This window comes from Myotis brandtii, unplaced genomic scaffold (assembly GCF_000412655.1).
Source record: "Myotis brandtii unplaced genomic scaffold, ASM41265v1 scaffold181, whole genome shotgun sequence".
In the NCBI taxonomy this organism is placed as follows: domain Eukaryota; kingdom Metazoa; phylum Chordata; class Mammalia; order Chiroptera; family Vespertilionidae; genus Myotis; species Myotis brandtii.
Window position 1 is genome coordinate 1,310,420 of NW_005356712.1, and position 24,530 is coordinate 1,334,949.

The 24,530-nt window shown below is 51.1% G+C and overlaps 2 protein-coding genes across 2 annotated transcripts in view; both read left to right on the forward strand.

The window, feature by feature from the left end:
- The window catches only part of GCN1 (GCN1 eIF2 alpha kinase activator homolog), a gene marked incomplete at its 5' end in the record, with an annotated part of 50,669 nt that extends 34,715 nt beyond the window's left edge, over positions 1 to 15,954 (forward strand). Inside the window, 20 exons of the mRNA XM_014537713.1 lie at positions 66 to 134; positions 321 to 459; positions 548 to 744; positions 950 to 1,092; positions 2,137 to 2,254; positions 2,352 to 2,567; positions 3,614 to 3,778; positions 5,189 to 5,350; positions 5,632 to 5,724; positions 5,952 to 6,095; positions 6,190 to 6,459; positions 6,696 to 6,809; positions 7,250 to 7,480; positions 9,370 to 9,563; positions 9,674 to 9,788; positions 11,836 to 11,932; positions 12,314 to 12,462; positions 13,049 to 13,153; positions 14,507 to 14,725; positions 15,217 to 15,954. Of these exons, the coding sequence (XP_014393199.1) occupies positions 66 to 134; positions 321 to 459; positions 548 to 744; positions 950 to 1,092; positions 2,137 to 2,254; positions 2,352 to 2,567; positions 3,614 to 3,778; positions 5,189 to 5,350; positions 5,632 to 5,724; positions 5,952 to 6,095; positions 6,190 to 6,459; positions 6,696 to 6,809; positions 7,250 to 7,480; positions 9,370 to 9,563; positions 9,674 to 9,788; positions 11,836 to 11,932; positions 12,314 to 12,462; positions 13,049 to 13,153; positions 14,507 to 14,725; positions 15,217 to 15,342 (3,066 nt within the window). The remainder of the gene's footprint in view (positions 1 to 65; positions 135 to 320; positions 460 to 547; positions 745 to 949; positions 1,093 to 2,136; positions 2,255 to 2,351; positions 2,568 to 3,613; positions 3,779 to 5,188; positions 5,351 to 5,631; positions 5,725 to 5,951; positions 6,096 to 6,189; positions 6,460 to 6,695; positions 6,810 to 7,249; positions 7,481 to 9,369; positions 9,564 to 9,673; positions 9,789 to 11,835; positions 11,933 to 12,313; positions 12,463 to 13,048; positions 13,154 to 14,506; positions 14,726 to 15,216) is intronic.
- A 2,227-nt stretch (positions 15,955 to 18,181) lies between these two features.
- Positions 18,182 to 24,530, forward strand: part of RAB35 (RAB35, member RAS oncogene family) — a gene marked incomplete at its 5' end in the record, with an annotated part of 24,088 nt that continues 17,739 nt past the window's right edge. Inside the window, 2 exons of the mRNA XM_014537688.1 lie at positions 18,182 to 18,212; positions 20,617 to 20,679. Of these exons, the coding sequence (XP_014393174.1) occupies positions 18,182 to 18,212; positions 20,617 to 20,679 (94 nt within the window). The remainder of the gene's footprint in view (positions 18,213 to 20,616; positions 20,680 to 24,530) is intronic.

The following is a 24,530-nucleotide window of genomic DNA, read 5'->3' on the forward strand; positions in this document are numbered from 1 at the left end:
GGTCCACAGGAGGACGATCCCATAGAAGCAGGAGTCAACCCGCGTCTCTGCTTGTGTTGTTGCAGGACTTGGCTCCGTACCTGCCAAGCGTGACACCTGGCCTGAAAGCCTCTCTTTTGGACCCTGTACCTGAGGTGAGTCTGGGAGGGGAGGAGGCAAGAGCTTCTTATTTTAGCCCAGTCTCCAGAAAATTCATCCCTGAGAATTTTGTGTTTGTCTGGTGAAGGAAAGGAGACCGAGGGACCCCTCATTGCTCCTGCCTGGTCACCTAGTTTTGAGCCCTCAGCTCCTCCCTATCCCTGCTGTTGGTTACCTGACAGGTGCGGACAGTGTCTGCAAAGGCCCTTGGGGCCATGGTGAAGGGCATGGGCGAGTCGTGCTTCGAGGACTTGCTGCCGTGGCTGATGGAGACGTTGACCTATGAGCAGAGCTCTGTGGATCGCTCAGGCGCTGCGCAAGGTGAGGCCAGCGCAGGCCCCAAGGGCCCGCCCAGAAATGCCCTCTGGGGGCCTCAGAGCCAGTGGGTTCATTCTGTCTCTTGTTGCAGGGTTGGCCGAGGTCATGGCTGGCTTAGGGGTGGAGAAGTTGGAGAAGCTGATGCCAGAAATTGTGGCTACAGCCAGCAAAGTGGACATTGCACCCCACGTCCGAGATGGCTACATTATGATGTTCAACTACCTGCCCATCACCTTTGGGGACAAGTTCACTCCTTACGTGGGGCCCATCATCCCCTGTATCCTCAAAGTAGGCACCGCTGCCCAGGCCAGGAGAGCGTACTGAGGAGGGTGGGATGCATGTGCCCTGGGGGGTTGCTAGGGCTGCTGGCTGGCGGGGCTGGGTGGGAGGCGTCCTCTTCCTGCTGTCCAGGGAGTCCCATCTCCTTTTGGGTCTGGGTGCCTTGGGAAGGGTGGGGAGGCAGCCCTGGCTGACCCCCGCTCTGTGTGCACAGGCTCTTGCTGATGAGAACGAGTTTGTGCGTGATACCGCGCTGCGTGCGGGCCAGCGGGTCATCTCCATGTATGCCGAGACAGCCATCGCCCTGCTGCTGCCCCAGCTGGAGCAAGGCCTCTTTGACGACCTCTGGAGAATAAGGTGAGAACTCGGGCGGAAAGACCCAGCTTTGCATTTTGGGAACTCTAAGAAATAAACAAAACGATGCCAAGAACTCTCAACTTTTTCCAGATCCTCACTTTTAACCATTTTGTAACCCTCTAGTTTCCTATAGCAATGTCTTCTCTTTTTAAAAAAGTTCTCTTTAGTCAGTCCTTTAGTTGTATTACAATCTAAGCTTGAATACTTTTTAATATGGAAATGTTACTTCTATGGTTTTATTCCAAGGACAGATTTGGTTGAGTGCTTAAAGATGTAGGTAGAAGGCTCTCTGTTGCAGTATTGTTTTTACCATTTGAAAAATTGGATGTTGGTTTTAAAAAGTGATGACACATCCATACAGTGAACTTACCAGTCGTTACAAAGAATGGTAAAGAACCTTTATCAGCTGACACAGGAAGCTCCTCAACCTCTAGCTGACATCACAGGTAGATTGTGGCCCAGCGCATGTGGTGTGGACTCAATGCCGACACTGTGTGGGGGTGTGCGTGTCTTTGTAGAGGGCGCCCTATGCAAAGGTGTCACCGAGTGTCAGGACGGTTGCCTGAGTAGTGGGGGTTTGAATGATTGTTTATACTCGCATTCTTCATATTATTCTGTATTTTGGAATTTTACGTTTGGATGTGACTATTATTTTTTATGATGATTAAGAACAGCAAACCTCACTTAATTTGAAGAGAAGTTTATCCTTCTAGGCCTCTTCTGATGCCTCCAGTTCTGATGATCAGCATTCCTGATTTCCTGTTAATGCTTCCACTTGTGCTCTCTTAAAAAAATTTTTATTATAGAATTTTTCACGCAGTCTTTTCAAAAGTATTTATTCTTTTTCATTATCAAAGTTCATTGGCAAGAAAATAAAGTGGGAAAGTGTAAAGACATGAAAATCGCCTGTAACTTTTCTCCCATTCCAGAATAACCACCTGGAATATTTCTGATGCGTTTCCTCAGTCTCTTTCCTGCCCGGTGATTGGTTGAGCCCCCAGACTGCCCCTTGCAGCTGTGTGACTCTGTGCTTGGCCCTCTCAGGTTCAGCTCTGTTCAGCTCCTGGGGGACCTCCTGTTCCACATCTCAGGTGTCACTGGAAAGATGACCACGGAAACTGCCTCTGAAGATGATAACTTTGGGACTGCTCAGTCCAACAAGGTGCGTGCCTTGTGTCGGTTGCCTTGCTCTGTGGAGGGCACTCATGCTGTGGGGGCCTCACCTCCCCTTGTTCTCTGTTCCTCTGTGCTGGCTGCAGGCTATCATCACTGCCCTGGGGGTGGACCGGCGGAACCGAGTGCTGGCAGGGCTGTACATGGGCCGCTCGGACACCCAGCTGGTTGTGCGGCAAGCATCCCTGCACGTCTGGAAGATCGTGGTCTCCAACACCCCCCGCACCCTGCGTGAGATCCTGCCCACGCTCTTCGGGCTGCTGCTGGGTTTCCTGGCGAGTACCTGTGCAGATAAGAGAACGGTAAGTTGCTTGGCCTTGCTTCTGACCCCACAGCCCTGATGCCTACTAGTAGAGGCCAGAAAGTCAGGTCTGCGGAGACGGGGAGAGCACTTAGTCATTCAACAAATACTTATTAATCACCTGCTGGTGTAAGACCTGGGATATAATGGAGAGGAAAGGCAGCCTCAGTGCTTGTCCTCACGGAGCTACACTGGTAGAGGAGATGGATGTGAATCAAATAATCACACAGACAGATGCAGATGCAGCTACTGCAAGTGCACAGGGCACTGCACGTGCTTACCACAGGGCCATGCAACCCAGCTGGGGGCCAGGAAAGGCTTCTCAGGAGAAACGGTGCTTGAAGATGAAAGATGAGTGAGCACCGACCAGGTAAGGAGGCGACAAAGGACTATTTCAGACGGGATCGTGCTATAGATACAAGGACGGGGTGTGCAAAGGCCCTGTGATGGGCAAAAACATGGCCCATGGTAGGAATGAGCAAAGGGCAGTGGGTCTGGAGTGAGAAAGCAGAGACCATCGTGGTGTGACATGGCTGATGTGCCGGGCTAGGGGGCGGTGTTCCTGTTGGGAGGAGGGGCCCAGCCTGGGCTGATAGTCACTTCTGCCCATCTCCTTTGGCCCACACCTCTTTTCCCTGGCAAACAAACTGAGTATTTGGCTCTAAAGGGTTTGCGTGAGGCTTCGGAGCAGATGGGGTTTTTCCTAAAGCATCTGTTCCTAATTCAGTTTGTCCCCTTAGCAGAAGCACAAGTTTAAGTGATTTCTAGGCTGCAGTTTTCAATCCAGGGAAATTGGCCTTTGACCAGGCAGCATTTGCTGCATTTCCTGTTCACATGTGAGGTGCCAGCTCTTGCTGTAGGTTGTGTAGGTGCCTAAGGCACACAGCGATAATTTTATTATGCAGTGTTGCAAGCACCCTGGGGGGCTTTGCGGGAGTAAGAACATTTGGGGAAGTTAAGCCAGTGACTCATAAAGTCTAGGAGGTTCCAGGGCCTCATTCTGGAGTTTGCAGGGAGTTGATATCCTGGCCTGATCTCTGCTGACAGATCGCAGCGCGGACATTAGGAGATCTCGTCCGGAAGTTAGGGGAGAAAATCCTACCCGAGATCATTCCCATCCTTGAGGAAGGCCTGAGGTCTCAGAAGAGCGACGAGAGGCAGGGCGTGTGCATTGGGCTGAGCGAGATCATGAAGTCCACCAGCCGGGATGCCGTGAGTATCTCCTAAGCTCCCTGTAGGCCTTGCACCTGCAGGTGACTGACTCAGAGCTGCTGGGGAGGTTGCAGGAGAAGCGGCGCCTCCATGTGAGGACACGCGAATCTCACTCCAGAGGGTGCTGCTGGCGGGGCCCCGTGTGGACTGCAGTTCCCTCCTCAGCTTCCTACCAGATTTTCTGGCTGAGAACTAAGCAAGTTCGAGGCCTTGAGTGGCCTTTGGAAATTGGAGATCTTATTCTCACCATTCTTGAGGTTGCTCTAGATTAATCCCTTTTGTATCTCTGTATCAGTTCAGTTAAAACTGTGGTGCCCTGAGCGGGGGGTTGGGGGAGGCAAGGAGGGCATGCACGTGTGTGAGTGGTGGGGGCAGCGGGAGCAGGAGGGCCTTGCACTTACTCTTAGATGCTCTGAATGCCATCACCAAGGTCAGGCCTGCTGACCCCACAGCCAGCTTCTGACTGTAGACAGTTCAGATGCTTGTAAGACTAGACCCTTAGAAGGAGCAGAGCAGATGAGAGTAAGTGCCCGGTGGGTGGGAATGGATTGTCTCCAGCAGTGGTACTGTTACCATAGTAGCGAGAACAATCAAGAGGTTTGGAGTCCTTTCCACTGACCTTACTTTCTAGGGTAATTGACCCCCGAAACATTCCTGGGGATAGGTTGAATGTGTATACAGGCTGTCGATTGGGAGTAAAGCAGCACAGCCATGAAGAGGGTGGCCAGTCAGAAATGTAAGCATGTGGCCAGTTACTTAGCCAAGGCACCCTCACCAGATTGACTGGTTCTTTCTCCCGTGTGTATCAGTGTAAGTATTACATTTGGGGTTTATATTTGCATTTGGCAAAGGATACAAACCAATTCTGTCGCCAGATAGAGTTGTGATTCATTGAGGAGCTACCGAGTCCCCTGAAGGCTGAGGCCTTGCAGGTGGCAAGGCCGACATGTAACTGGCCCTTAGGTTCATAGTGAGCTTTGCTTTGGTGGAATCAGTTACAAGGGGAGCAGAGCTGTCCTTGGCCCCATTGTAGCCCTAGGACTTCATAGAGGAGCAGGCTTTTGAGTTCAGCTTGAAGAAGAACTTGGGGTTTTTCGAGAGGGTAGGCAAAGGAGCGAGTTGGGGGAGGGAGGCCACGTCGGAAGGCCTCGCTGTGGGAGGAATTTGGATCCTGTAAGAGATGGAGGGTATCAGGAAGACTCACCTTAAAAACCAGGTGCTAGTGGGTCCGTGGGTTTAGACTCTTCGCAAGTAAATTACACATCCTCCCTGCTCTGTAGACTTGCACGTTTTCACAGAAAGCCATGGGAGTGGTGGTGGCCAGGCTGGGCAGAGGTCCTCGCCACCCGCCCTCGCCTCCGCTCCCTCCTTGCCTCTGCCGTATCAGGCACAGTGCCCGTGCTGTTGCAGGTGCTGTATTTCTCCGAGTCCCTGGTGCCCACGGCAAGGAAGGCTTTGTGTGACCCACTGGAGGAGGTCAGAGAGGCGGCAGCCAAGACCTTTGAGCAGCTGCACTCCACCATCGGCCACCAGGCGCTGGAGGACATCCTCCCATTCTTACTGAAGCAGCTGGTGAGTGGCTCTGCCACACACGTACCGATTTGGCTTTACTATCTCTGTAGAACGCGAAACTCGGGGGGCCTTCTCATGCCAAGGCAGCCGCAGTGTGGGCACAGGAAAGTGGGTGCAGTGGTAGCAGATTGAGCTCTGTCTTCTCCTTGGACAGTCAGTGAATGTGGGTGCAGTGGGAGGAGGGAGCAGCGTGGAGAAGGAAGTCGGTGGTGGCTGGTCCAGACAGCAGAGGTGGGGACAGGAGCCAGCGCCTCAGTGTTGCCCCCGATCGCCCTCTGCAGGATGATGACGAGGTGTCAGAGTTCGCCTTGGACGGTCTGAAGCAAGTCATGGCCATCAAGAGTCGTGTTGTGCTGCCCTACCTTGTACCCAAGGTAAATCCCACCAGCAGCAACTCCCTCTGACCCAGAAGCCACAGGCAGCGCATTCCTGGGGCTGCCGGGAAGACCGGTTCTGCGCTCAGATGCTGGGGGAGGCGGGCGGTGGGTGCAGGACGCCCTGAGCGGACACTACGCCCTGAAGAGCGGCCTGGGCTCTGCGGAGCCTGGAGCAGCCAGCACAGGCAGCATTCCTCGCGTTGACGGTGTTCATCATCCCACAGCTGACAACTCCGCCCGTCAATACCCGGGTGCTGGCCTTCCTCTCGTCGGTGGCAGGCGACGCCCTGACCCGTCATCTTGGCGTGATCCTCCCAGCGGTCATGGTGGCCCTGAAGGAGAAGCTGGGGACTCCCGGTGAGCAGCTGGTGAGTGTCATGATCACTCCCGCCGGCTTTCTAACAGCCGCCCGTCCTGCCTCGGAGGAGCCGTGCTCAGCCCAGGTGTCCCCTGTGGTTTCAGGAGATGGCCAACTGTCAGGCCGTGATCCTCTCGGTAGAGGATGACGTCGGGCACCGGATCATCATCGAGGACCTGTTGGAAGCCACCCGCAGCCCTGAGGTGGGCATGAGGCAGGCTGCCGCCATCATCCTCAGCATCTACTGCTCCCGCTCGAAGGCGGACTACACCAGCCACCTGCGGAGCCTGGTCTCGGGCCTGATCCGTCTCTTCAACGACTCCAGCCCCGTGGTTCTGGAGGAGAGCTGGGATGCGCTGAACGCCATCACCAAGGTCAGGCCTGCTGACCCCTCAGCCAGCTTCTGACTGAAGACTGTTCCAGATGATTATAAGACTAGACCCCCCAACATAACCCCTGCGTACCTGTCACCTAGCTTCAGCATCTCCCGTTCATGGCTAGTCTCCGTTATACTCCCCCAGACCTCCCCCTGCTGTAATGTTTCCAAGCAGGCTTGAGAGGGCTGTACTTACCTCTGACAGCCTCTCTGCTTTTTCCTGGCTTCCCACAGAAGCTGGATGCTGGCAACCAGCTGGCACTAATTGAAGAACTCCACAAGGAAATCCGGTTCATAGGGAATGAGAGCAAAGGCGAGCACGTGCCAGGGTTCTGCCTCCCAAAGAAGGTAAGTCAGGGCTCATGTGCAGGGTGCTGTGGGCACGCGGCCTTCCTCGGCCTCCCCCTCAGGCCCAGGTCTGCGTGGGGCGCCTGGAGCAGCTGTGTGTCAATCTGACCGTGCTCCAGGTGCTATTCTGCACCTTCACAGACAGCGTGTTTCTTCCCGTGGTGGCCACATGGGGACAGGGTTTAAGCTGGGGGTGAGTCACAAAGGTGACAGCAGTGCGTGTGCCTGTGTGATAGGCCAATTGGGGCTCTTATCTTCTGGCCACAGCAAGTCAAGACTATTCCCCAGCCAGCATCCTCTCAGGCTGTGATCCTGGCAGCCGGAGTCAGTCTCTCCCATGGCACTATGGAGAGGGCAGCTGATAACACCTGCTTTTGGTGGGCGGACACCTGGGCCCAGTGCCTTGGAGATTTGACTCTCGCATGTGATTCTCTTGCCAGGGAGTTACATCCATCCTTCCAGTGCTGCGGGAGGGAGTCCTGACTGGAAGCCCAGAACAGAAAGAGGAAGCAGCCAAAGCTTTAGGCTTGGTGATCCGCCTGACCTCAGCTGACGCCCTGAGGCCCTCCGTGGTCAGCATCACCGGCCCTCTGATTCGCATCCTGGGGGACCGGTTCAGCTGGAACGTGAAGGCGGCTCTGCTCGAGACACTCAGCCTCTTGCTGGCCAAGGTAAGCGACTGATGGGTTCATCCTCTTCGTCCATGGGGATGTTAGAGACCAGATCTGTCTGCAGGAGGCTGGTCCAGGGTCATGGGCAGAGTGACAGCTTATTCTGGAGAAACAGCAGAGCAGAGGTGCTGAGACCTTGGACTGTAGACTCACTACACTGCTCAGTTACAGGTCCACCGCTTAGTAGCTATGTGGCCGCAATGACCTTGGGAAAGTCATGTAACCTCTGAGCCTGTTTCCTCTCCTATAGTTGGAGATTGCTGATGCCGCCTGCCTGACTTAGGGCTGTGAAATGGGGGACTTCGATGAAATAGCGTCTATCAGCCATTATGGTTTTCGAGGCAATAAATAAGCCTTTAGACTTAAAAAACGGATAGACAGAGTCAAGATTTGTTGTGGGGGGAAAAAGAAGAAAGAAAGAAAGAAAAGAATTCTTACTTGAAGTTTGGAAACAAAGGCAAGCTTACAATTTTTAGGTTTTCTTTTCCTTTTTGAAGAAAGGTGTGGGGAGTAACTTCCCAGCTAAGTGGGATTGTGAGCACCAGCCTTACTCTGTAGAAAATTGAGTCTTTTTTTAAAAAAAATTACATTGCTTTCTGTGCTATTCTTTTCTGTGGTGATTTTGCAACTCTGCATACAAATGGAGCCTCCCTGGGGGAATGTGTCCCTTACACCACGGGTCAGATGCCACCTATAGATAGATGGTTCCCACCTCACAGATGTACCAGCCTCGTTCCAGGGAGCCTCCCAGCAGGCAGCCAACTCCTGACCCCAGGGTTCCAGGCAGCTGCTCTGGTTTTCCCTTTTAGTAAAAGTAAACCCTTAGTCCTGGACCTGTCTGTATTTTGTCACGAGTGCGCCTGCTTTTCTGTAGATGGTCAGGGATTAAACTGGATTTTTAAAAAATTTTATATTTTTATTGATTTCAGAGAGGAAGGGAGAGGAAGAGTGAGACAGAAACATCAATGATGAAAGAGAATCATTGATTGGCTGCCTCCTCCATGTCCCCCACCGGGGGTCGAGCCCGCCACCCAGGCATGTGCCCTGACTGGAAATCGAACCGTGACCTCCTGGTTCGTAGGTTGATGCTCAACCCCCAAGCCACACCATCTGGGCTAAACTGGATTTTTTTTTTTTTAATATATTTTATTGATTTTTTAGAGAGGAAGGGAGAGGGATAGAGAGTTAGAAACATCGATGAGCGAGAAACATTGATCAGCTGCCTCCTGCACACCTCCCACTGGGGATGTGCCCGCAACCAAGGTACGTGCCCTTGACTGGAGTCGAACCCGGGACCCTTCAGTCCACAGGCCAGCGCTCTATCCACTGAGCCAAGCCGGTCAGGGCTAAACTGGATTTTTAATGGGAAGGTTGACCATGTGTACAGGGATGACTTTCAGAGGTCACTTGTTTCATAGGGTTGTTCTGGGAGGTAAATGGCAAGTGCTCAGTTGGTGGTACCTGCCCTTATGCACCTAGTTCGCTTCCCTGTCTTGGCACTAGAATCGATCTTTAGTGGTGCTGACAGCCGCCGCCTGCCTGCTGCTTAACGTATTCGGAGTCCGAGGTTCTGAGTCATTGCCCACGTGGACAAGTCTCCACACAGCCAAGCTGGCGGCTCCCTCAGTGGGGGTGCTCCTCCTCCTACTGCCCCTTCCCTTTTTCCTGTGACGTGAAGGAGGTCGAAGCAGAGGAGGAGGCTGCACATGCCCTGTCTGTGCTTGGCTGTCCCCTCTTACGGGATACCTGTTCCTAGCCTGTGAGAGAGCTGGGCCAGGGGCCAGTTCATGGTGGTCTGCTTTCATGTCTGTGGTGATGAGCTGCTTTCATGCCTGTGGCACACTTGGACTCCACCTCACTGTGCTCTTGGGTGTGGGTTTTTCTCACAGGTTGGGATAGCCCTGAAGCCCTTCCTGCCCCAGCTGCAGACCACTTTCACCAAAGCCCTGCAGGACTCCAACCGGGGGGTGCGCCTCAAGGCTGCTGATGCGCTGGGCAAGCTCATTTCCATCCACATCAAGGTGGACCCCCTCTTTACAGAGCTGCTGAACGGGATCCGTGTCATGGAGGACCCGGGTGTCAGGTGAGGTGCCAGCAGGGGAGTGCTGTGGCTGCGAGGAGGCCAGGCAGCTGCTGAAGCAGCCCTGGGCTGGTAGAGGGAGCAGCAGTGAAGGAGAGCCATTGGTTCTGCAGGGACACCATGCTGCAGGCCCTGAGGTTTGTGATCCAGGGAGCAGGGGCCAAAGTGGATGCAGTCATCCGGAAAAACATCGTCTCGCTCCTGCTGAGCATGCTGGGACATGACGAGGTACGGCTGCAGGTGGGCGGGGCTGGTGGGCTCTTCTGTGCTTGGCATCTCCGTTTTGCATTAGAAGAACTTGGTACACTTGCTGACTGGTCAGCAATCATAGTCATTCCTGACATTTGTGTCATTCTTTATAGTTTACCAACATTTGGTTGTGAGCACAAGGCAGGTAGTATTGATATTGAGACTCTGTTGGTTTAATGTATATGTATATATATATATATATATGTGATGGATTTCAGAGAGGAAGGGAGAGGGAGAGAGAGATAGAAACATCAATGATGAGAGTCATTGATCGGCTGCCTCCTGCACGCCCCCTACTGGGGATCGAGCCTCCAACCCAGGCATGTGCCCTGACCTGGAATCGGATCAGGGACCTCCTGGTTCATAGGTCGAGGTCAACCACTGAGCGATACTGGCCTGGCAAGACTCTGTTATAGATAAGAAAAGTAAGGTTTTTCAAGTCCCAGATAGCTCATGAATTTGCTCTCTTAATTTTAAACAAGTCACACTCCCTCTCTGCCCCTCATTTCCCCTTTTGTAAAATAAAGCTTCATTTTTTGGTTCTGGAAACACTTGCTGAGCTGAAGGGTGAGCCCAGAGGTAACTAAAGCGCGGTCACAGCCCTCAGGGAACTGTCTGGGGTCTGTCCCAGTGGGAGGTGTTGGCACAGTTGGAGAGCGTGAGACTTGCCTGGTCCACGCCTCGCCAGTGGTGGAGTCAGAGCAGAATCGGAGCCCTGTGACTCCTGGTTCTGTCACAGTTCCGTTAGTGTGGTCCGTCCTCACCCAGTCTGGAGGCATTTGTTAACCGTGACAGGCCCAGAAGGGGCCGAGTCTATGGATGAGAGATTTCCTTCCCCTTCGACAAACAGCCCTCTGTTGTGTCGTTTGACTCACATCTGTGGGCTGATCTCTGGAGAGAGGCCTTTGGTTCACGCGTCCACTGTGTGTGCCCCACACGGGCCAGCCATTGTTGTACCTATCACGTCTCCTCCCGTCTGGTCTAATCCCCCGCCGCCTGCTGTCTGAGTACAGCCTGCCTAGGGGTTTAGATGGGAGACTACTTTCTTTTGGTCATAGTCTGCCCAGGTTTTTACAGGGCCAGAAACATTGCAAGCAAAAGTGAGCATTTAAATCAATTTGCATTTCACCACAATGCAGCTTCAAATAGATCCTGTTGGAGAGAGTGGGCGTCAGAAAACCCGTTAGCCTTGCTGGGCACCTGGGCTTCTGCTGGGAACTTATAGGCCCCAAGTGCCTGCAGACCATCTCCTCCCCCTCAGAGCTTCCTCTGGATCGAAGGTGGCAATCCAGGGTGCCGGCCTGGCGTTAGCCTCCCTGTGGCATTGAGTCCCCGGTTGGTTGGGTGGTGTTTTGGGGGAGGCCTAGGAGGTTGGCACTTACTGATAGCACAGAACCTCAAATCCACTCGCTCAGTGTCCCATCACTAGCTGACAGGGAGGAGCCATTTGTGTGTCTGGCTTGGATTTCAACAGAAAATGCTTGACCTTTACTTATCTTCCTTGGGTTGATTAGTGGCTCCAGTGTGACTTCCTGTGAAAACCCTAATAGAATGTAGGTGGCAGTGGCACACCGACATAGGAGAGAGAGAGCACACACGATTGTGGGGGGAGGGAGCTGAGGGGTTCTCTAGCTGGGTGGGCAGGAGCCTCCCCTCTCTACGCCTCCCCCTGCCTCACAGGGCTGTTGACAGTAATTGAGATAATAGTGTCAAGCATTCAGACTTTCTAAGAAGAAAGGTGCTATGAAAATACAGTCATTATTGCTATTATGATGGAGATTACCATTTGCCCACACTGGAGTTTCTGTAATTAAGTGGAGTGCTGGGGGTGTAGTTTTTCACTCTGCATCAAGTGGCAGTTGTAGTGAATGGCAGCCCCAGCCTGGAGGAAGGGCTGCAGTTCCAGTGCCCGAGTTGCTTTGTCCTCCTCCTTCCCTGCCCTTTGTCCTGGGCACTGTTGCCATGGTGACGATGGAGCTGGTGGGACGGCTTGCACCACCTTTCAGTCCCTTCTCTGCTCTGTCAGGACAACACTCGCATCTCCTCGGCCGGATGCCTCGGGGAGCTGTGTGCCTTTCTGACGGAGGAGGAGCTCAGCACAGTCCTCCAGCAGTGCTTGCTGGGTAGGTCTCTCTTGCACGCTGTGGACTTCTCCTGGGGGCTCTCAGCCCTGGGGGAGCTGTGGGTGTGCTTCCCCTTCCCCTCAGAGGGTCTTCTGGCAGCTGCACTAGCCTCTCCAGGGTTCCAGCTGCTAAAACAAAATGGAGTTTCCAGTGCTCCTGTAGCCCTGAGTGTCTGCTCACAGGACACAGCTGCAAGTCTGAAGGGGTTTGTGAGACCCTCTCCTTAACATGCCACTTTGGGCAGGGAGGCCCATGTGCAGTGTGCGCTGGGGTTTCCGCCAGGATGAGTTGGCACTCTAGTCTCAGAGGTGGGGCAGGCCCGAGGGTTTGGGGAGGGCATGCTGTGAAGTGCAGGGCGACCCCCATGTGTCCTTCCACCAGCGGACGTGTCCGGCATTGACTGGATGGTTCGGCACGGACGGAGCCTGGCACTCTCCGTGGCTGTGAATGTGGCTCCTAGCAGACTCTGCGCAGGCAAATACAGCAGCGAAGTTCAGGACATGATCCTCAGCAATGCCGTGGCAGACAGGGTAAGGCGTTGGGGCAGCAGACGGCCTCCCCTCCCCTAGCAGAATTCCTCTGCCAGAGCCTCACTGACCGCATGGTGTGGGGAGGGACCCAGACTGGGTTGTGGGTAGTCAGAGGCATGGTTCAAGTTTTACCGTTTCTGGTAACTTGCTGTGCCCTTAGACCAGAACTTGCTCTCTCTGGGCCCCAGTTTCATCATCTAAACGAGCGGTTCTCAACCTGTGGGTCGCGACCCCTTTGGTGGCCGAACAACCCTTTCACAGGGATCGCCTAAGACCATCCTGCATATCAGATATTTACATTACGGTTCATAACAGTAGCAACATTACAGTTATGAAGTAGCAACGAAAATAATTTTATGGTTGGGTCACAACATGAGGAACTGTATTTAAAGGGCCAGAAGGTTGAGAACCACTGATCTAGTGTTGTTCATCTGCCTCACAGCCAGGGCAGCCTTGGGTATAGGGCTGAGGAGGCTGGTGGTGCAGAGCAGGATCCCGGCCATTCCTGGGAATGGGGGGGCCTGGCCCCGTTGCCCCAAGGAAGGAGCTGGGTGCCGCCCTGCCTAGCTCTCTCCTCCCTCCACAGGTCCCCATCGCGGTGAGCGGCGTCCGGGGCATGGGCTTCCTGATGAAGTATCACATCGGGACAGGAGGGCAGTTGCCTGCCAAGCTCTCCAGCCTGCTCATTAAGGTGAGGGGCTGGCCTGCTGTGGGAAGGCCCACGACCAGGGACACTGGGCCCCGCCCAGGCCCGCGGTGCTCAGCTGGCAGGGAGAGCTGTGGGAGTGGTTCTGTGTGCGTTTTTCTCTGGAACAGTGCCCGACTTTTTGTTAGAGTCTCAAATAGACCTGACATCCCAAATCAAGTTAAGAACTAGTATTTTAGGCATTTTTTTCTAGGCATCCCGACTTTATAAAACTAGGGACAGATCTGGGATCACATTTAAATACATCTCTTCCCTTGTCTCCCATTAGCTGGCATGGCATTTATGAGGGTGGCTCTTGTGGGGTATATAAGCCGGGAAGCCAGATAGTGGGGCGCCTCACAGCCTGTGTAATAAGGCACGCTTCACCAACATGAATGTATACACAAGTCAGAACCAGAACCTGGCCCTGGCCAGGTCGTGCAGTTGGTTAGAGCATCATCCTGATATACCAAGGTTGCAGGTTTGATCCCCAGTCAGGGCACATACAAGATGCAGGTTTGATCCCCAGTCAGGGCACATACAAGAGTCAACCAGTGAATGCATAAGTAAGTGGAACAACAAATCTATGTTTCTCTCTCTCTCTCTCAAATCAGTCAAAAAAAAAAAAAGAGAACCAGAACTGCCTTTTGAGAGGTGTGGCCAAGCCTGAGACTCTGCCTTTGTAGCCAACTCCCAGGCGTTGACCGTGCTGGAGGTGCACGGACCTCGCTTTGAGTAGTGAGGTTCCGCAGGGTGATGGTCCCCACCTTGCAGACTCCCAGAACCCTGCTGAGTTTGCCGCCCGATTAGATAGAGCCCGTGTGTGGACATCACCCTGTTTGCAGCTGTTCATCAGCATTTGTTTACTGAGAACCCGCTTTGCACCCTGCTGGGTTGGACCTGGAGATGTAGAGATAAGTGGGCAGACAAGATCCCTGGAGTTGGAGATGCACAGAAAGCCCGGGAGGGTCCTAACCTAGTGGGGCTGTCAGGAAAGACCTCTGAAAGCTGACATTTCAGCTGAGACCTGAAGGATGGATGCAAAGGCACCACCAGTGAGGATGTGGGGCAAGCTCGTCCCAGGCAGTGGGACCAGCCAGTGAAAAGGTCCGAGGCAGGAAGGCAAGTGGCATGTTTGAGGAAGTGGAAGCTCGGTGTGGGCAAGAGTAGTGAGCAGGGGGGAGAGTGGCATGAGATGAAGAGGGAGTCGCCCTGTCACCTTCCCATGGGAGGGAAGGCGGCGAACGGGAGCAGTGGGGTCAGTTTCCATGATGAAGTGAGTGTCAGGACGGACGTTTGGGCTTCTTGGAGAAACAGATGGGATGCGCCTGCCTAAAAAGCCTACGTTCCTCTTCATAGTGTCTGCAGAACCCATCCAGTGACATCAGGCTGGTGGCTGAGAAGATGATCTGGTGGGCAAACAAGGACCCGCTGCCTCCTCTGGACCCCCAAGCCATCAAACCCATCCTGAAGGCTCTTCTCGACAACACCAAGGATAAAAACACTGTTGTCAGGGCCTACAGTGACCAGGCGATTGTCAACCTCCTCAAGATGAGACAGGGTGAAGAGGTGTTTCAGGTGGGAGCCTGGGGCTGGAGTGCCTCCCAGGGCATGCTGTGGGCATTCGTCTGCAGATCTTCTGCATGACCGTCTTAAACATCACACTCTTCCCTGCCCACCTGTATGCATGAGTGTGGAGGGCCAGATTGCGATCAGGGACTGGTCTCATGCCTGAAAACCATCCTCTCTTCCTGTAGTGTCAGACTTCTCTTAGCAACAGAGCCCTTTCTTCCAATAAAATCTCACATGGCACCCAAATCTATGGAACATGCCAGCCGGGCTGCCTGTTGGAGCCCAGATCCCTGTTCACTCAGTCCCTACTGCCAGGCAACCTTCAAAGCACTGAAAGCTCACCCTGCCTCGCCACGTGGAAAGCGTGGAGTGGTTTCCTTGAATTTCCTCGATGTCCTCAGTGGTTCTAGTTCTGAGGTCACCACTCATTTTTGTCTTTGGTTGGAGAAACCTGAGGCCCTCTTTCTGACTGTCTCCCCTTTCCGTCTTCCCCACAGTCCGTCTCTAGGATCCTGGACGTGGCCAGTTTAGAGGTGCTGAGTGAGTGCAACCGAAGGTCGCTGAAGAAGCTGGCCAGCCAGGCCGACTCCACGGAGCAGGTCGATGACACCATTCTGACATGACGGGCTCTGCGCCAGCATTTCGGCTCCACCTCTTTGTTCAATGTTTTCATTTTTGAAAATACGCTGGTTCCGATGGGGAGCTTAGGAGATGGCATTCCCAGGAAGTATTTTCCTATATCAACAGATCACAGCCAAAGCCTTAAATCAAACCCACACACACCCGAAGATTGCCTCCCATCCTTTTCTTTGGAGAAGAGAAGAAAAAGCACATGTGTGAGCCTCACCAGATGGTAGCCAGTAGCTGGTCCCCAGCTTAGCACGGCTGGTCAGACTTTTGGCTCTCCTGTGCCTGAGCTCTGGTTCCAGAGCCAGCACTACCAACCTTTTGCCTAGATCCTGAGTGGGGCGCCGGACTGTAGAGGTTTGCCTCGTGTGGTGTGTCTTGGTGTAGCTTTTCAGTATTGTGTGGCCTGATTAGATCTGACCCGTCCAGTGAAAGTGATACTCATGAAGCCTTGCAGTTCACAGGTTTGGGCGGGGGGCGGGGGGGGGGGGTTAGGCAGGTTGTTTGAAGGAAGAATGTGTAATAAAGGCTTTGATTTAATCTTTACGTAAGCCGATTTTTAAAAATCCCCAAACATCCAATAAACACGCAGCTTCCTCCATCAGAAATAAGGCAAGACTGGCAGCTGTTTTCATAAGCATTGGCCACACTGATTTCTGGGCGTCTCTCCTGCTCTCGGAGTCTCAGAGATACCTACAGACTGTTTGAAGGAAGAATGTGTAATAAAGGCTTTGATTTAATCTTTACGTAAGCCGATTTTTAAAAATCCCCAAACATCCAATAAACACGCAGCTTCCTCCATCAGAAATAAGGCAAGACTGGCAGCTGTTTTCATAAGCATTGGCCACACTGATTTCTGGGCGTCTCTCCTGCTCTCGGAGTCTCAGAGATACCTACAGACTCTCTGTCCTGAGGTCGGATCTGGAAAGGGTGCAGCCAGGCCTGTGACTGCACCCGGGGTGGAGGACGCAGGGCTGGCTGAGCCACTTCCCTGCTCTGTCCTGGCTCAGGAAGGTGGGGAGCTGCTGTAGTCAAGTTTTAAGAGTGCTCCACCCGCCCTGTGGAGTGAGAACCACGCTCCTGCAGGCAGAGGACTGGCCAGAGGAAGACAGAGTAGTGGTTTAGCATCTGTCTCCTTTATGAGCAACTTCCTTCCTCCTGTTCTTAGAAGGCTCGTGATCCATGCGTCCTGTCTGAAGGAGCACGCCCCTCTGTGCCCAGTGACGCAAGTTTTTCTGGGCTGTTTCTCTGGTCACAATACGGAATAAACAGCTATCAAAATGACTGGTCAGAGCTGTAAGAGGAAGAAGAATTAGACATGGTGGTAGCAAACTCCCTTTGTAAAAGGTCTCAAGTGCTATACCCAAAAAAGCAAGGCTTTGCGTAACAATGTGTCAGAGGTATCCTTGTGACTCAGCACTTCGGATGAATTCTAAGGTGACTTCTAAGATATTTCTGACAAAATCCTTGCTGTCGGTGCCTGAGGCTTATATGTCACAGCACTTCCTATTTTCTTGTAGCAGACATGGCCTCAGCTGGCTCAATGTAATTGTAGAGTCCCAGGGCTGGAAGGGACCTTGAGAGGTCAGCTGTCTCCATAGCCAAAGCAGCCAACTGTCTCAGCTTTTGGTAGCCATGGTAACTGTAGCTGTTCCCTGCTTCTGGGATTCAGATGGTCATCGCATATGTCCAGCAAGCTGTGTGCATATATGGTCACCTCTCCAGTTAGCTGTGGGGAGGCTGACGAAGTTTCTGGGGGAGGGCCTATAGACTGGAAACCTTGGTTAAGCACTGAGATGGTTTCAGTGTTTCCTCCAAGATCTTAGAGTTGATACTTAAGTCCACCTCGTATTCAGTCCACAGTCTGAACTTAGAGGTGAGAGATACTCAGCAAAATCTAAAGGAAAATGCCAGCTTCCAGTTCCAGAAACTGTTCAGCATAGATGGGAACTCAAGGCTCCAGAGCTTGCTGAGTTACATTCCCTGAGTCTGGAGGGAGGGCGTGAGCTCCCAGGAAGTGAGCTGTGAAGGGCTGTCCCAGACACGACAATGGAGCGGACCAAAAGGACCTGGTCAGCCCAGGTCATAGCACTCCTGAGAACAGCAGCCCAGACGGAACACCCTGGAGGAATGGCGCCCGGCAGCAGGGAAGCAAAGCTGTTGGCTCTGTGGTTGGTGGAGATGTGTAGCCTTGGGCGAGTCATCCAACCTCTCTGGGCCCGATGCTCGTCTGTAAAATAGGGGATTTGGAACGGAAGCTCTAAAGAGCTCTTGTTTTCAAAGTTATCCTTTAGGGATTAATAGTAATTGTAACAGATGACTTTTTTTCTTCTAATCTTTCAACCCATGAGATGGTTCTCGTTACTGTTTTCCAGAGGAAATTGAAGCAGAGAAGTCACTTGCCCAGGGCCAGAGAGCTAATCAATGGCAGTCCGTCCCCCAGAAGTAAGACTCCCTAGCCTTCCTCTTACTTCTGTGCTGGCTGGTTAGGCACCAGCATTTTATTCTTTCAAACAGTGAGTGCCTCCAGACCTTTCCGGTCCTGGCACACAGGCAGCGCAAGTCCAGGGGCAGCAAGTCCAGGCCTGATCAATACCTCACCCCCTTCACAGGGCACTTGCTGGGAAAGTCTTTTGGAAAGACATTCTCCCAGACTTCCAGCGTTCCTCTCGGGTGGGGACTCCCGTCTTTCTGTCCCGGGCCTGAAAGGCAATGACAAGTCATGCCCTTAGCTAATTCAGGGGGAACTAAACAGCATTCTCAGTCCTTCAACTGACTCTTGAAACGTCTGGAATCCTGAGCATCAAGATTATTTTAAAATGTGGAAGAGTGTGACATCACGTTCCTTCTGGAACCAAACCTCCAGGTAAGTCCGTGCGCCCCCGCGCGTGCACACACACACACTGCCACACTGCTGTGGTGCAGAGGGCTCAGGAGGGTCGCAGGGACTTGGAAACATTTTCTTGGGGCAGATTTTTGAAACAAGACTGGCAGGAATGTTTTTCTTCTAAGTATGGTTCTGTGTGGACGTGCCTGAAATTGCCTTCAAGCCTTTCTAAATTAGAACAATAGAAACAGGAAGCAGCCTAACTTAAAGATCTAGATTCTGAATGTTTTTAAGGAAATGCAGATAGCACTTTCAAGTTCTAGTACAGTGTAGTACGGACTCAGAAGTCAGGCTTGAACCTGAACACGTGGCCTAGAAGTGAGCTAGGTGACCTGGAGCATGCTCCCTAGCCTCTCTGAGCCCACATGTCCACCTCGTCCCCTCACGGGCTTGTCTGGAGTGAGACAGAGCTGTGCACAGGCCGGGTGCACAGGAGGTGCTCAAGTGGCGTCACTGAAGAGAAACGACACTAGCTCGGTACCAACTACCACCCAGGGTGCCACAAGGACAGGCCTCACATTCAGGAGGTAATTGCTGGGCCCATGATTTGCATATGTAGTGGTAACTTTCTGAAGCTGATGTTTGAAAAGCTAACAAAAACATTTCTTTGAGGAATGACAATTACTGTGTTTGACTACGTGAAACACCGAATGACAGCACACAGATGGGTCCTCGCTGTGCTGGGCAGGAAAGCCTTTACCATCACTGTTTAAGCGGTGCTTCCAGCACATGTGTGGGAGGCCAGGAGGGCTGATCCTTCTTTTCTGAGGAGTAAAGTTGAGATACAGCCTGGCTGGTGTGGTTCAGTAATTGAGCATTGACCTATGAACCAGGAGGTCATGGTTTGATTCCTGGTCAGGGCACATGCCTGGGTTGCAGGCTCGATCCCCAGTGGGGGACATGTAGGAGGCAGCCGATAGATCACTCAGCCTCATCATTGATGTTTCTATCCCTCTCTTCTCTCTGAAATCAATAAAAATATATTTTAAAAAAAGTTGAGGTACAGATGGAAAGGAGAATGTCTAAGGTCACACAGCCAGTTAGTTGGCTGCAGAACTGGAGAAAAACCTTATTACTTGATACTCTGGTCACCAAGCCCCAGGGTCTTTCTGTAGAAATAATTTTGGATGGTGAATTTAATAAACTAATCAAGCTCTTGGCCTGTGGCTCTGTGGAGTGACTGGTTTCACTTTTCAGAAGAGGTAGAGTTACTTCCTGGGTGGTTCCGAGCTGCCCCTGGACTCTAAGGTCCGTCCCCTGCAGCCTGCTGGGGTGGGAGGGTAGTGTTGATGGTAATGAAGCTTAGGAAACCAGAAAAACTGGTCCAAGGATTATTACCTCAGTGGGATTTCTGGGTGAGGTTCCTGTGTGTGCCCACAGGGAACACACCAGTCACTTTCTGATGCTTCTCTGGTTGAGATGGCAGCCGGTAGGACCTTCCTACCATGTAGTTTCCCATAAAAAAGGGAGGTGGGAAGCTGGGTGCAACAGTATCTAATTTAGCATGTCTCCAACATCGTGGCCTCGGACCCCTTTACACTTTGAAAAATTATTGAGGACCCCAAAGAGCTGTTGCTTATACTTACCTATTGATATTTACCATCTTAGACATCAAAACTGGTCAACTTTAAAGTTTTATTAATTCATTTAAAAATAATAAGCCCAGCCCAGCTGGCGTGGCTCAGTGGTTGAGCGTCAACCTATGAACCAGGAGGTCACAGTTCAATTCCTGGTCAGGGCACATGCCCAGGTTGCGGGCTCGATCCCCAGTGTGGAGCATGCAGGAGGCAGCTGATCACTGATTCTCTCTCATCATTGATGTTTCTCTTTCTCCCTTCCTCTCTGAAATCAATAAATATAAAAAAAACACCATTACATTACAAATAACCATCTATGACAAATAGTTATAACTAAGTTTTCCAAAACAGAAGCCATTTAGCGAGAGAGCGGTGTGGTTTGCATTTTTGTGTCTGTTTAATGTCTGGATTCTCAGTCTGCTCCCACAGTCAACCTGTTGCGATGTCACACATCTGTAGGCTCTGGAAAACCACTGCACTCGTGTATGCGAATGAGAGTGGAAAACCAAGTGCCATCTTAGTATTAAGGAATGTTTTGATTTCACTGATTCTTTGAAAGGGTCTTAGGGAGCCCCAGGGTCCACAGACTGCACTTTGAGAACCACTGATCTAATCTAAAAGATGAGGAGACTAAGATCCTACTGAAGGGTTTGGTGGGGATGGGGGGCAGGAGACTGACTGAGTTATGGTGAGAGACCTCAAATTTGGCCCGTACCCCTCATAAAGCAAACTTGAGTGTTAAACGATATTGTTTCTGATATTCCTTCTCTTTAAATTCTGTGTGTGGCTTCTCTTTAATTCAACAGACCTCCCAAGTACTTACCAGGTGTTAGGCCCCAGAGGATACCAGGACGGTCTCTGCAATCAAGGTACTTAATGTCCACTTGATTCTGAGGGCTACCTAAGGGCAGGGCAAGGCCATTGTCAAGTCTCTTGGTGTGGCATCAGGCATGCAGTATGGGATAAAGGGCCAATTTCCAGTTCCATCAAAGAGACAGACACAATTCCTCTATTCCTCCCCTCTTGGGCCAGCATGGTGGTGGTACCCTATCTCAGTCCATTTAAAGTCCCTGACATTGACTTCACCTGCCCTCTCGAAATTCCTACTTCCACCTCTTTCTATCTCCTTACATGGCTGCAACATGTGCTCCCACCCTTGCTACTTAGAATCTCAGCAACTTTGGACTCCACTGCTGACCAGTCTCCGATCTGGATTACACAGAACCCTCCTCTCCTGCTGCTGTCCAGGCACTGCTGGCTCTGTCTCCAAGGCCTCCCCACTAGCGAGTGCACTTCCCGACTTTCCTCTTTGCCAGCAAAGCTCTTTAAAGTGCCCTTCACCCACCTCCAGTCCTCACTACTCAATCCTTACCATTCGCCAGCGGCTAATCCTCCACCTCTGCTATCCTGAAAAACACTTCATTCAACACCACTGTTCTCACCACCCCATTCTTTTGCTCTTTCATTCACTGCCAAACTTCTTGAATGAACAGTATATACTTATACCTCCATAGTGTCACTGTCCCTGTAAACCTCTGCAAACTTCTGTTCCCCTTATTTTCCTCTTTAGACACACATTTATTTGCATTCTCTACCAGAACGTAAGCTCCATGAAAGCAGGGATTCTAGTTTTGTTTACTGCTGAATCTCCCGCTTAGAGCCTGACACACAGTAAGCCCTCAGAGCAGTGGTTCTCAACCTTCTGGCCCTTTAAATACAGTTCCTCATGTTGCGACCCAACCATAAAATTATTTTCGTTGCTACTTCATAACTGTAATGTTGCTACTGTTATGAATCGTAATGTAAATAATCTGATATGCAGGATGGTCTTAGGCTACCCCTGTGAAAGGGTCGTTCGACCGCCAAAGGGGTCGCAACCCACAGGTTGAGAACCACTGCCTCAGAGACTTGTTGAAGGATCGGTAAGCTCCGTGAGGATGGGGTTTTGTTTTGCCCATGTTATATCCTCAGTGCCCGCACAGTGCCTGGCACCTAGTAGGCACACAGTATTTACTGAATTTGTGAATGAATTGCCAGATGTGCGATTTTTTTAAATGCAGTTTATTGCCTTCTGCTTATCTGTCCCTTCCTGCTGTTACCTCACACCTGGGCTTCAGCAATGACCTCCCTTAAAGTGCTGCGGTTGACATCCATGCTGTATGCTTGCAGCAGATTACTTTCCTAAAATAGCATTTTGCTGTTGCTACTCTGCTCACAAACTTTCACTGCCTCCCAGTGCAGTTTCTAATGTGCAAACAGGTGGTGTGGCAGAAGCTCATCTGTAAGCTGTCTGTTCAGAACAGCGGAACAAAGTTTACCGTCAGTGTTACACACTGACTCTTACCTCAGGTCAGGGAAGTTTCTATCTGTATACACATATAAAGTATCTATCCACATCTATCTACCTACCAAAACATCACTCCCATCATTATAGTTTAAATAAATGTAAAATAGTATTTCTACAGGAAATGTACTCAGAGCTTCATTTTTGGGACATCAGGCACATCTCCTGACCTACAGGGAATTCCCCCTGAAAGACAAAATTGATGATTCTCACAGACTGTGACAGTGGCTGTTTAACACACCTGTCATTCAAAGCTCTTTCAATTCCAGTTCCATCAGGAAATCTGTATGATGAAACCTCTTTCCCCTCATTCTAGCTGAGAGTGATAGCATTCCTCCTCTGCAGTCTAGACTGCTTATTTGATAGCTCTTTTATCTATTGTATTGTCTTGTATTTTTAATTCCTCATGAGTGTATCTTATTCTGATGAGACTATAAGCTCCTGGAGGGAAAGGCTCTATTCTACTATCTGTGGCACATAAACAAATAGCACTCATTAAACAATTAGTTACTAAATAAATGAATTAATGTCAAAGACAGGCAAGCCAGGCACCTGTTCTTCACAACGGCCAGTTCTGCTCTACTCACAGGTATCCTGCAGCCCTGATGTCGGGAGGCTGCCTTGGACCTGTGTGCTAGAGGCTACAGTAAGAAATGGCTAAAAGTATGATGGGCCCGTGTACAATGACTGTGGTTAACTGTTATATGCCCACAGGCATGCCTTGGTGACGTGTGGGTTCGGTTCCAGACCACTGCTCTGAAGCGAATATCGCAATAAAGCCAGTTGCACAGATTTTTTGGTTTGTCAGTTTCACGTAAAAGTCACATTTGCACTATTACTGTAGTTTGAGTATAAAGCATTATGTCTAGAAAACGTAATACATTACTAAAAAATGCTATCTGAGCCTTCATGAGTTGTAATCTTTGTGTGAAACACAGTAAAACTTAATATGCCTATATGTGCTGGTGATTTAGAAACACAGCTCTAATCCTCACAACTAGCCTATGTGGAACCTGGGGTTCTGAGACACTGTGATGTGACTTATCCAAAAGCTCAAAGCTTTTCAGGGCCGGAGCCAGGATTTCAGAGCTGGCATTCAAACAGTCTCTCCACCTCCAGAGCAGGTGGAGCAGACAGCCTGGAGTGCGGCCTCAATGGTAGGTCAGGGCTGAGCGTGCTTGCTGGTGGCCACACTGATGTTTCCTTCTTCCCTGATACTTCCTCACTAACACGGCTGGATCAAAGGCGACCCCATTAACTTTTCCCGGACCAAGAAGGGCCACTTCTCAATGGTCACATGAGCAGTTCTCTCGGTACCATCAGAGTCCAAGCCCAGGTTCTTTTGACACCACCACACTGATTCTCAGGTCCTGGAAAAACTCAAAGCTGTAGTCAGACACTCCATATGCTGTTCAAGGATCTTCCCTGCAACATTGCATAACAAAAACATAAATGCCTATCAACAGCAGAGGGGTTAAATTACAGTTCAACCATGCGGGGTACCATAATGCAGCAAAAGGCAGCGCACATACACGTATGTGTTTGCACAGGCACAGAATACTCACCGAAGGAGATTTATTCATTCATCTAATATATATTTATTAACCATTTTAAGGTATCCAAGAAACATTAAGAGATTACCTATGAGGAGTGGGTCTGAAGGAAAAGTAGCAACTTGTACTTTTTGGTAAACTGTACATTATTTTTAAAAACTATGAGCATTATTTTAAAATTTTAAAAAATTGATTTGAAAAACATCAATTTGTTGCTCCACCCATCCATTAGCATTACTTTTTATAGTCAAGATTTTTTGTTTTATTTTACTTTTTATTTTTTGGTTTAAGGATATGTTTGTCTTTTGTAATCCTACTTAATATTTTATTTATATTCTTTGAATATTTACATTCTTTCCATACTGGCATAGATGATGATTTTACTTTATTTTGGATTTTTATTGCTTCTTTTATGGGAAGTGACCCTTGTAAGTTTAAGCCCAGGAATAAATAAAACGTAAAGCAAAGCTCCTCCCCATCCTCAGCCCTTCTCTCCCTCCCCTCAAAACACACACCGGGCATCGATCTAACAGGCTCGGCGTCACGTCGGACGGACTCTGAGTCGAATACTCGCCCCATTTTACCAAGGAGGCAACTCGAGCCCCAGGGAACTGCCGGCTGGAGGCGACTTCCACCACAGCGGACCTAGGAAGCCACATCCTAACCCGCTCAGCTCCGCCGGTGGCTCCTCTCCTGGAACACTCGGCAGCCGCCAACCGCTTCGGCGTCCATCCCACGGGCTCGGGACACGGTGGCCGGAGCCAGCTCCCCGGGGGCGGCGTCCAGGCAGAAAGGGGGCGGAGCGTCCGAGGCCCCGGTGTGA